At 40.0% G+C, this 13092-nt stretch overlaps 1 protein-coding gene across 3 annotated transcripts in view; it reads left to right on the top strand.

Annotated features, from left to right (window-relative positions):
• ARHGAP26 (Rho GTPase activating protein 26) overlaps positions 1-13092 on the top strand; it is a 771897-nt gene that overhangs the window by 313173 nt on the left and 445632 nt on the right. For all 3 annotated transcript variants that reach the window (XM_082255674.1, XM_082255673.1, XM_082255672.1), the window contains exon 12: positions 7028-7064. In XM_082255674.1, coding sequence (XP_082111800.1) covers positions 7028-7064 — 37 coding nt within the window. The remainder of the gene's footprint in view (positions 1-7027; positions 7065-13092) is intronic.

The raw sequence follows: 13092 nt of genomic DNA, 5'->3' as shown, positions 1-13092 counted from the left end.
TACATCTGCTAAAGGTTTACCCAATGGCAAAATTCAGGCCTGACATCAACTTTAATTGCAGCTGCTCAGTTTTTAAAAATAATGTTCACTCCCAGCGAATGTATCCCTTGGAAATGTATCTTTATTATACTTTAATATTACCTATGGATCAGCGAATGTGTCTGGATTTGGTATGTTGGAGGTTTGTGGAACCCAGTGTGAAGTCCAAAAAATTGAAAACCTTAAACTGAGCCCCAGTGAATTCTGTGGGGGTAAAATTTGATAATCAATCAGGTGGCCAAAACTTTATACATAAGGGAATGTTACAAAAAAATAAAAGAATATTGGGGAGCTGAGTCCCAGTCATGAGGGACATGCACCAATGCGAAAGAAAATACCCTGCAGTGGGGAGAGGATCCTCCTTTTTTTTAGTGGAAGTTGGAGGACAATGTGGGGAAGAATTCCAATCCTTTTATTTACCGTACATGCCTGAGAAAATCTTTTAAATTCTAAGTTCTTGTTTTAAAAATAAATAAAAAATACTCCCATATTTGCAGCAAAAATTTGCTTTTTTATTTTTTTGCAAATGAGCCTGTCAAGCATTGCAACCCTGATTTGTCAATTGTGGTGCAGTGCTTAGGTTTCTGCAGACTCTTCCTCTAGCTCTGTCTGTACAGAGGTATGGGCTTTCAGTTACTGAGCTGGAGGAAGTATCAATAAACTACGAGGGTGGTAATCATTGCACTTGTGTTCCATCGAGAACGACAATTCTGTACTTGTAGTTTGTTTATTTATTCAGAGATCTATGTGAATAAATGGCACAACTGTGGGGGCAGAGCCCTGCACAAGTGACAGTTGCTGTAGGGGATAGGAACCCCTGCACCCTGTCACAGGAGGGCCACTTGCAACAGTCCACTTGCAACCATGTTACACCCTAAATATGGGTTCTACATGTAACATGGTCTAAAAAATGGAGTTAGCCTTTAAGTTGCATGTGGTCTCGTGGAACAGTATGATTTCCACTGACAATATCAGCAATGTCGTATTCTAGCGTCTCATATTTTAGATGTGTAAATGTAGTTGATTATTTATTTATTTTTTTTTTACTTTTACATTATTGCTTGACTTGCATACAACAACAGCACCCCAGTATGATTCATTAAGTTTAAAGTTTAAGTTTGGTGCCAAGAAGTCTGGGACAGGTTTTAATTGATCACAGTTAAACAGCTGAAGGTGAATAAACTGTTGTCGAATAGCCAAGTTAGAGATGGTTAAGTGACATTATATGTGGGTGACAGATGGTGTTGAAGGCCCACATCCCTGTTTAGAGATTTTTCCAGTTTGATATGGAGAGTTGAGTGATACATAGGGACGCAGTTTTGTATCCCAAACATATAGGGTGTACATGCACAAAATAATTCTAAGGCTCCTTTCACATGGGTGGTGCGCCCGACGGAGTCCGTTTTTCTTAGCCGGGATCGATCCGCCGATCCCCACTGAGCAGACGCATGACAGCTTCGTCTCTGCTCTGTGTGCAGAGACGGAGCTGTCAGAGCCCCGCTCTCCTCTATGGGAGATCGGATGATAACAGACCGCCTGTTCGTTTTCATCTGATCTTATCCGATCCTCCAGACGGATGGAAAATAGGGTTTCCTTCCGTCCGGGATTTCATGGTCAGGATCGGAATCGGATAGCGCTGTGGGTGTTTCTAAACAGTTTGTGAGTAGTTGCTGTTTCTGTGTGTGTTGTATTGTGATTCAAATTGTGCTGTTCGCAATGGGAAGCGCTTCTTTTTATTTTTCTTTATTATATGGTATAAAGGTCAGATAAAATTTTAAGAGCAATTCATGCAGAAGTCCAGACATTTCCAAAGGGTAAAAAGTGTCTCAAAATTATATTTGAATGATGCTCACAGAAAATATACTTGGAACATTTATCAGTCCTGTTGCAATCATTTCTAAACAGGAGCAGTGAGGCGCATCATGTAAAAGGATTATTATAGAGTTAGTCTGAATTATGAATTTATCCTTTGGCTGATCTAAAGTTGCACTTGCATGAGACCTGTCCCTCACCTCTTCTTCTCACAACCCTGGTTATTTATAATAAGTGACATGAATCATTTTTTCACGGTTACCTATTGAAGCTTCACATGTAGCTGGAATGAGCATGCAGAGTGACAGTAGCTAGAAGGAAGACATCATGGGGGTTATTTACTAAAACTGCATGGTGCAAAAGTGACAGTGCATACAACCAAATAACAATGAAGCAGAGCAGAAAGTCATATATACTGTATATCTATCTGTATGTGTGTGTGTGTGTGTGTGTGTGTATATATATATATATATATATATATATATATATATTTATATTTATTAGTGCGTGTGTGTGTGTATGTATGTGTGTATATGTGTGTGTATATATATATATATATATATATATATATATATATATATATATATAATATATATATACATACACACACCTCAAAACAATTAAAGGAACACTTTGAAAACACATCAGAAAAAAAATGTATCTTCCTACAGAGGGCTGCATTCAAAGACACCCCGAAAATCAAACTGAAAAATTATGCAGCAGGCTATTCCATTTTGCTGAAATTTCATTGCAGCATCTCAAAATGGTACTCAATAGTTTATATTCCCCTACATGCTTGAATACATGGCTGACAACATTGGGGTATGCTTCCAATAAGACAACAGATGGTGTCCTGGGGTATTTCCTCCCATATTTGGACCGGGGCATCACTGAGCTCCTGAACAGACTGAGGTGCAATCTGGCGACGGCGGATGGACAGAAACATAATATCCCAGAGGTGTTCTAAAAAAAAAAATAAACCCACGGAACTCTTTACGAAATGCATTCCTGGCCTTAAGTGCCCTTTCAAGACCCTCTCATTGTTAGTGACATTTGACCACACCTACTATTTGGTGCAGTTTGGAGGGTGTGTGTGTATTGGGAGGGGGGAGGGGGTAAGCCAAATTCCAATCGAGTAGGTTGTGAAAAAAAAAAATGAAATTTAGTTTAAGACCCTAGGGATTTTGTGATGACACTGACAGGCACTTTTTTCCCGAAGTGGCAGATGGAATGCTCACTTACAGACTCCACATGACCCCACCTCGGGTGGTTATAACATGCTTTTTGGGTGTTAAGAGTGGACCCCCAAATCTCCACTGTAGACACTCCTCAGTAATTCAAAAGACATCTTCCGGGGCTGGGAGTGACACGCTGAGCCATTGCATTGAAAAACAATTTCATCAAACCAAGCCTCGTTTTTGAGTTCAAACCAAGCCTTGTTCTGACCTATGGTCATATAGACCAAGCCTCCTTTCTAACTTTTAGACCAAGCCTTGCTTTGGTTGGCAAATCTGCTATACTCGATCTGGATATCAGACCAGACTGGCTTCGAAAAGGGAATTACAAGACCAGCTGTATGGTACAAAAGAAATTACATCATGGAAACAAAGAGAATAAAAAAATTAAAAAACATAACTAATGACAAAAGTGAAGAAAAAAAAGAAGAAAGGAAAAATTTAAAACCGAGCAACTTTAATAAAAAACAAAAGAGCAATATACAATTTTGTTTTTCTATAAAATTAAACTGAAACACTCATACATACAAGTAAAAGGTCACATTCAACAAATATACATACGTACAGTATCTCACAAAAGTGAGTACACCCCTCACATTTTTGTAAATATTTTATTATATCTTTTCATATGACAACACTGAAGAAATTACACTTTGCTACAATATAAGTAACAGTAGTGAGTGTACAGCTTGTCTAAACTGCTGGCAACAAAAGTGAGTACGCCCCTAAGTGAAAATGTCCAAATTGGGCCCAAAGTGTCAATATTTTGTGTGGCCACCATTATTTTCCAACACTGCCTTAACCCTCTTGGGCATGAAGTTCAACAGAGCTTCACAGGGTGCCACTGGAGTCCTCTTACACTCCTCTATGATGAAATCACAGAGCTGGTGGATGTTAGAGACCTTGCGCTCCTCCAGCTTCTGTTTTTAGGATGCCACACAGATGCTCAATAGGGTTTAAGTCTGGAGAGATGCTTGGCCAGTCCATCACCTTTATCCTCAGCTTCTTTAGCAAGGCAGTGGTCATCTTGGAGGTGTGTTTGGGGTCATTATCATGTTGGAATACTGCCCTGCAGCCTAGTCTCCGCAAAGAGGGGAATCATACTCTGCTTCAGTATGTCACAGAACATGGCATTCATGGTTCCCTCAATGAACTGTAGCTCCCCAGTGCCGACAGCACTCATGCAGCCCCAGACCATGACACTCCCACCACCATGCTTGACTGTAGGCAAGACACACTTGTCTTTGTACTCCTCACCTGGGTGCCGCCACGCATGCTTGACACCATCTGAACCAAATAAGTTTTTATCTTGGTCTCACCAGACCACAGGACATGGTTCCAGTAATCATGTCCTTAGTCTGCTTGTCTTCAGCAAACTGTTTGCGGGCTTTCTTGTGCATCCTCTTTACACGAGGCTTCTTTCTCGGATGACAGCCATGCAGACCAATTTGATGCAGGGTGCGGCGTATGGTCTGAGCACTGACAGGCTGACCTCACCCCCTTCAACCTCTGCAAAAATGCTGAGAGCTCTTATACGTCTATTTCCCAAAGACAACCTCTGGATAGGACGCTGAGCAGGGGCACTCAACTTCTTTGGTCGACCATGGCGAGGCCTGTTCTGCATGGAACCTGTCCTTTTAAACCGCCGTATGGTCTTGGCCACTGTCTCCTCAGAGAGTTCTTTGCCATGAGGTGCCATGTTGAACTTCCAGTGACCAGTATGAGAGAGTGAGAGCGATAACACCAAATTTAACACACCTGCTCCCCATTCATACCTGAGACCTTGTAACACTAACGAGTCACATGACACCGAGGAGGGAAAATGGCTAATTGGGCCAATTTGGACATTTTCATGTAAGGGTGTACTCATTTTGTTGCCAGCGGTTTAGACATTAATGGCTGTGTGTTCTTATTTTGTGGGAACAGCAAATTTACACTGTTATACAAGCTGTACACTCACTACTTTACATTGTAGCAAAGTGTAATTTCTTCAGTGTTGTCATATGAAAAGCTATAATAAAATATTTACAAAAATGTGAGGGGTGTAATCACTTTTGCGAGATTACTGTACATGCATATGAAATATAAAAGAGAATATACTGTATATGGATCATAAAAATCATGAAAAACGTAAAAAAAAAAAAAAAAATACAAAAAATAGGTAGGGGTTAAAGGATCATACAGGAATCCAGTCACACCAGCATCCAGATAGAGTAATACATCTGTTGTTAACCTAGACATAAATTGTTTATTATTTTTAATGTTTAGGCACATAAAGTATATAAATACACCATTTGCTTACCACTGAAAAGAATCAATCCCCTAAATCAAGTGACACTGCATGCTACACATCTCATGATCACTTTCTTTAAAAAGGGGTTCAAGGGGTTGGTACTGGAAATAAAACTCAGTCTTCATTAATCTTTCTTTATATTCCCAATAAAACAGCCCAGATATGAGCAGCTACTATAGGTCTTAAATGCGCATGATTTGTGCATGCGTGTCCTCTTTGTGAACTGCATTGCGATATCTGCACTTCTCAACACCTTATGAAGTATCTTATCTTACATGTGATGGATGGTCCTTCCATTTGCCAAATTCTCTATTATATTTGAATTCACTGTAGCAGGAAATAATCTCTTAGGGGAAGAAGGGAAACTTCCTAGTTCTGTACATGCCAAGACAAACTTAACTTAGAAGACAGAAACATCATTGTTTCATGTAGGTTCTGCCAGACTAGTTTATGCTACAGCAACATTTAAAAAAAAAAAACTCATTACACATAAATATTAGATGTAGTGACTTTTTTATATACTCAGAAATATTATGCAACAGAGGGCAGGGTACATTGAACAATTACGTTTTAGTCATATAAACACAAACGCACTGGGGGGATGGCGGACCATAGAGTGAGGACATGCAAAAGTGCTTTAAAAACGCAGAAAACCGAATCTCTGACACTGGACATCCACTACTGTTTTTTAGCCAGCACTCCGATTACTAACTTCCTGGTCTATGGCTCTGGCTGCTGACCTTACCCTTGCTGGGTCACCTCTTGATCCCCTGGAATAGCTCCCATGCCTGAAGAGGGCCCCCCTCTTGCACAGGGCTGTCCAGATCATAGGTAGCTTCTTTAAGTTGGATTGACATTATGAATCTTGGTGTATTCACCGCCGTCCCTCTATGTGGTTAGGACTCACCAGATCTCTAGACCCAGGGATTACTGGGTCTAAGAACACTTTTTTAGGGGGTCTGAAAGTTGGGTAGTGGCAAATCCAATTTTTCAGCTGTCTTGCTCCCTGTTCTGGTAGTATTGATAACTCAGGACTCCAGGCTGGCTGTGCTGGGTTGCAGAGCTGTATAAATCCCAGGATTGAATGGGCAGAAATACAAACTCTGTTACGTGTAGGAGGTGAATAAGGTCCAGGATGGCAGTATTTTCAATATGAAGCCAAGGTCCATGAATCTCCCCTCTCTAGGAAGACTTCTCTGCAGCACTAATAAAATTTCCTTCGCTGTACAGAATACGGAATTTATCAGCCACCTCTAGACAATTTAGATCACAGGCACAGGTTTGAAGTCCTGTCCCCATGTTCATGATCTTGGCTTTATATTCAGGTGGTATTTGCTTTATTTTTGCCTGGAGTTCAGCTCTATTGTTATTGAAGTATGCTATTTTTTTTAACTAACTTCCCCCATTTCTGTTAAAGATAGATCCAAATCAAAGGAAATAAATGTTGTTTTAAATACGAAGTACATGGTATAATTGCACAGTGAAAAAAAACCCACAGATTTATGCAGTCTTTTAAAAATGTAATGTATAATATTTTACAGACATTTATGTGTTGGATAAATTAAAATTTAGATGACGATGCTAATTTCACTACTTCCTTTATTGACTCTCTAATATGATTTTAATTATTTTGTTTTTTATTTTGTAGGTTTACAATTCAAACAAAGACAGCCAAAGTGAAGGAAGTAAGTACATCACTTCCTCTTGTAGCTGATTTAAAAAAAATCCCCTACCACCTAAGATCTTAGTGGTATAGTTAAGACTTTGCTGTAAGAAAAACTTGCTGGTCCATATATTCCTATGGTGAAAACAAGGGGGCTTAGAGTCCACTTAGCAATTTATTTGTGGCAATATGTAGATAATGCACTTCAGATAGAGGTGCCAAGAAGTTCTGCTTGAGTTGAGCTTTGGCTATCACAATAGGGCCCAAAAGTTTGGGAGATCCCCTTGCAGAGGTCATGGGAAACAATAGTCCAGTAGGAGAGACTAACCTTTCTCACTAAATCCAAAGCATTAAAACAAGCATAGAGTTACATTTTAAGATATAATTTGTATATATATATTAATAGTACACAGGCATTTAGTATTCATAGACCCTGGGTTGTAGGCTTCTACCTGCAGGTGATTGAACACTGGCAATCATTTAATGACATGGCTCCCCTATAACCTTACCTCTCTCTGTGAGTCTGCAGTTTTGTGCTAGTGTTCTAAGGTGATGGACCTCTTCTCCTTCATAGAGAAATCACTTTTAGCTTAACGTTTTTTTTTTTTTTTTTTAATCTTTTGATTCTTCAATCAACTCCTCACTGTCTTCTGATTCCACAAATGGAGACAGTGAATCTGGATAGGCACAACCTCTGCAAAACATAAAAGCCATACCCATGCCCCACGATGTGGGGAAAGGGCTGTGATGTCACTTCAGGCACGGACTCCTTCATTGACTCTCACCTTGGCACAGTGCAAAGCATGTAGTGAACTGTAAGGAGCTATACTGTACAGGTCCAGGGCCATGGTCCATCCCTATGGATACCAGTCCCTGAAGACTCCTTAAAGGATATGCTCACCTACAGGGGTGAAACTTTGACCTTTTTATATAGTTATACATTGTGGACAGGTAAGACATTGTCATACTGTATGCTTCACATTGTTACTGTAAAAGACCAAGACTATATTCGAATTGTATTGACAATCACAAGGTAAACCTTTCAAATTTGGTGCTAAAACTAAGCACTTAGTCTCAGGTGGATGACCAAGTCTGACATCACATTACAGGTTGCACATTTTACCACCACTTCCACCTATGCCATTTTATGGTACCCAGGCACATTCGGAATGAGGATTTGCTACAGGCTGGTCAGAATGGGAACCATTGCAAAATTACAGGAGAACATTTGCTCTGTTGAAGGCCCATACAACACTCAACAGAGTGTCGATGTGCCCCTTGTGCAAGAGCAGAAGCTTAATCCAACAGTGGTCTCTCTTTAATACAGCCATCTTTGCTAATTGTTTAAAAGTGCACATCTCTTCTCCTACTCCTATTTGTCTACTTGAGATGAATCCGGATATCCTGGACCTAGGCAAGAAAGACACTGAGTGGAATGAAGAGGACATTGAGGCGGTATTCCAGAAAGCTGTGAAAGAGATTTTTCTTACCCCAGATTGCTGTATCACCTTAGACATTCTTGCTAATGTGGAAAAGCTTCTCCTCTTTCTCACCATGCCCCTTTGAGTAAAAATGGACTTGTAAATGGACCCTCAAAGACATTCCCTGTTCATTAACAGATAATGTGCAATCTGTGACAATTGGATCACTCCTGAAATAATTTTTACTCTTCCCAAAATCTTTGTTGTACTCTATCCACTGGATACCAGTGGTCTGTTCCTGTAGTTGATTATGACACTTCAATCTTAATTAAATATCTTAATGTAACTATTACAGATGCTGCTTCATTAAAAGATTTTGCAGCTATACAACCTTTGAGATGCTCTAATGCAGTGGTTCTCAACTCCGGTCCTCGGGACCCACCAACAGGCCAGGTTTGCAAGATAACTAAATTACATCACAGGTGATCTCATTTGCTGCTCAGTGATTGCAGTATTCTAGTCTGCATCCCCCAAGGTAATACTTAAAATCTGGCCTGTTAGTGGGTCCCGAGGACCGGAATTGAGAACCACTGCTCTAATGGGTTCTCTCTACTTTTTACAAGCCCAGCCCTATAACCAGCTGTCACTGCAATTTCAGTATGTCAAACTAAAGCTAACTGGACTAAGACAACAACCTATGATCCTTATGCCCTGCTCCAAAGTATCCAACAGAATTCTCTCTTCATTGCCTGGATGTAGTCAGAGCCATTACAGTCTACCTCAAATCTACAGACATCTGATCAGACAGAAGAATTCCCTATTTGTCCTTTGTGAGATGAATAAGAAATGTAATTGCTAGAGCTTACACTCTCAAGGACAGAGCTCATCCACCTGCTTTTACACCCCCACCCACCAAATCAGTGGGAGTTTCCTGACACTCTGAAGTTTGGTCTTTCTAATCCTTCTCATTGTTGGGCCTGTTGGCACAATTCTGTTTGCCCGGCTGGACCCCCCTTCTTATTTTTTGCTTGAGGGCATCCCAGGGTCTATGAATGCTTTGTCTATGTGTTGTGCTGCATAAATAAGATAAGTGGAATTTTGACTTGTGAATCTTAAATCTTGGAGTACAGGGCACAGGACACCCTTCCTTCCATTCCTTGGTTGCTACAAAACTAAGGACTCACTCAGTGGGGTGGAGTTGTAGAGGGGTGCCCAGTGGGTGTGTCCTCAAAAGCTTTGCCAGTGTCCAATCACCTGAAGGTAAAAGCAGATCAGTCAAAGTCAATCACACTTTAATGTTTTATTATTATTTATTTTTTTGCGTCTCAAGACTTGTTTAGTTTGTTTTTAAGTTTATATATAAGGTAGGATAACCTACACCCTTTGTATTGTTTTTTTTTTTTTTTTTTATTTAATTTCCCTTGGGTGTTAATCGGTTTACCTAATTGCATATAATTTCATAGCTAATATGGCCCTAAGAATCACAAACAACACTTGGAGAAAGGTTAATGAAGCATGTTGTATCCAAGGCAGCAGGTGTCCACAGTGGCAACAAAAAGTTGAGGGTCTGTTTGCAGGCTGTCACAAGGAGCAGTAATTGTAGCTGAGACCTTTGACTTTTGTGGCACAGACTGGAAATAATTGATTTTGATGGTTTAGCTTATTGTTGCTTTCCTAAATGTATGTTAGGTTTAGAAATAACTTAAAGTATTATTAAAAATATTTTAAATCAAAATAATAATAAACATGTTATACTCAATGGTGCAATGGTTTTTCACAGAGGGCCCCAAACCTCCTCTTCCAGGGTCCCCTGCTGGCAATCTTGGCTTCTCTTCTCTGTGTGCCCACATAGCAAGCTGCTTGCTGTGGGGGCACACCTGCATGCTTGTTTCCGAGCTGTGTGCGTCTAACGATCCGTGCTCCATAGACACACACAGCATGGCTTGGCCCCGCCCCTCTTCCTCCTCATAGCATTTGATTGACAGCTGCAGAAGCCAATGGCTCCTGCTACTACCCAAATCCTTGTGTGAGGAGGAAGAGCGGAGAAAAGAGATCCAGCTTTGCACCGTGCTGAATTGATTGAGTATTCAGGTAAACATTTAGGGAGTGGGGGAGAACATAGCAAGCTGTAAAATGTTTTTTTACCTTAATGCATGAAAAACACGAAGTGATATTAAAGTATTTTTTTTTTTTTTTTAAACAAACATGTTATACTTCTCTTCTCTGTGTAATGGTTTTGCACAGTGCAGTACCAATCTTCTCAGGTCCCTTGTCGGCGCTTTTGGCCTGTCCCTCCTGCCCAAGTGCCACCACAGCAAGCAGTGCTGGGCCACATTCATAGCTGTCTTGAGCTGCAGGTTTTGTCACCCCTGCTCAAAAGCATTTGGGCAGCCTTAAGCTGGCCAAATGCTGTTCAAATTTTTTTCCAGTTCCTGATGAACAAAATTTGATTGGTGGGTGGCCCTGTCAGCCCCTTCCTGACTGTCACCCTTTGATTTAAAAACAGGCAGGCCTGAAATTAGTGATCAAACAGCAGCTACATCCAATCAGATGCAGACTCTGTTCAGGTATTCTGATAGCCGCTTGTGCCCACTGCTAGAATACAATTGCAGTGGGAAATTCTTCCAACTGCACTGTAAGGCCTCTTTCACATGGGCGTTCCGTATGTCCGTATATCACCCCATCCGTTTGCGGGTGATATATATGGACATAATGCATGTCAATGGGATTGCGGATGTCAGCAGATGACCATCCGCTGACATCTGATTTGCGTCCTTTCAGTTCTGTTCCATTTTTTGGAAAGGAACAGAACCCTATTTTTCTTCCGTTTAAAAAACTTAAAGGACGCAAAATTGGATGCCAACGGTGTCATCCGCTGACATCCGCAATCCCATAGGCATACATTATGTCCGTATATCATCCGCAAACAGATGGGATGATATACGGACCGGATGACACGTGTCATCCGTGTCCGTAAAAAGAAAAAAAAAAGTGCCGGAGCGGATCGCAATACGGTCCGCTCCGTGTGAAAGAGGCCTAAGGTGTGGTTAGAAGAATCTGTTGGCTAAATGAAAAAAACATCTATGTGTACATGGCCAGAATTAGAAATAGTTTTTTTTTTTTTTTTCTATTTGTTTCTATCTTGTTATCACAAAGTGTTGTGTCTGCATTCAACAGACGTTTTCCAGTTATTAGCTGTGTCAAAGCATTTTGGTCTTTAAATGCTGTAAAAAAAATCCAAATCACACGGAATTACACTTTTGATGCATATGAATGCACATAAAATTCAATTATTGCACAATAAACTATACTAATGCCCATTCTAAGATTGTGTATCCACAACGTTGAGTGAACCATTTTGTTTTCATTGTTGGGAGGTATTTTCCTGTATCATAGCAGGGGTAGTGCGCTAAATCCTTGCACATGTAAGCCACTGTGACCTAAAACTTAACTTAATTAAACTGCATTAAAATGGTAATAAGAAAAAAGATGTGATGTTAATGTGGCTAATTACCAGCATTTTACGGGAGTTTTTGAGCATTTTTCTGCTGAAGTCCAGGCATTTTCTATTGAAGTCTATGGGGCCAAAAACGCTTGTAATCTGCCAAACAGAAGCTCATGTACCTTTTTGAGATCATGTGTTTTGCTTCAGGTGACAGAATGCTTAGATGTGAACAGGGGCCCATTGAAATGAATAGAATTTTGCTTGTTGGACATTTTTAGAGCTTCAGAGCTGAGCGTTTTACAAGCTGAAAAATGCTTCAGTGTGAACTGGGCCTCAGGGATATTCAAAAGTATAATTTCTCTAAAATCCCCAGAACAGGAAAGTTCTGATAAATAACATATAAATGGTAACAAGTTCCACACAGTGACCCGAAAACCTGACATGTTTAACTTTTAAAACAAATCTTCATCAGAAGTGAAGTGCAGATTAAATAACAAATATTAGTATTGCCACAACGCAAATGGCCATATGGATTTCTGTACCAAATGGGGGAGATTTTCCTTGTTATGAGAATAGAGTTCCCCTGTATTTAGCCACAATAACATCCCTCTTTTTTTCTTAATGCAATTTAATTGAGTTAAGTTTTAGGGGAATATGGTTTTTTTTTATGTGCGCTGTGAATTAGCGCATCACCCCTGCTATGTTATATAGTTTCCACCTAACTGACCGCGTTATACACTGATTTTTGGATTTTCAGGCGTCTTGTATTGTGTAAGTATTTTCCTGTGTTTAAAGTGGAATTGCAGCCTGCTGACAGTACAAATAAGCTATTTATTCCCCTATTCTCGTGGATGTAAAAAGACAGTCACTTTGCCTGAAGCAAGTGTGAGATCAGTAGAAAATTACATTTTCTCCATTCATTTGCTTTTATCCCATCCATAAAATGTTGCTTGCCGTTCCCATTGTAACATGATTATGAGATTGCTTGCGAATTCCTTGCGCATTAGTCTAAATGTCTGTTACATGTAGAAGCGCCTTCTACTAACGTTTGAATGGTACTCAAGCAGAATGTTTGTCTGTTTGCCTGGTATATGCAGTAATTCTTAAAAAAAAAAAACATGCAGTATTTGAATTCAATATTTTTATATTCTGTGTACTGGGTTTCTAGTGCTGTATACATAGTA

Source organism: Pelophylax lessonae (assembly GCF_965119305.1).
Source record: "Pelophylax lessonae genome assembly, chromosome: 4".
Classification (NCBI taxonomy): domain Eukaryota; kingdom Metazoa; phylum Chordata; class Amphibia; order Anura; family Ranidae; genus Pelophylax; species Pelophylax lessonae.
The sequence above is the reverse complement of the archived record's forward strand: the minus strand, read 5'-3'. Positions and strand labels throughout refer to the sequence as shown.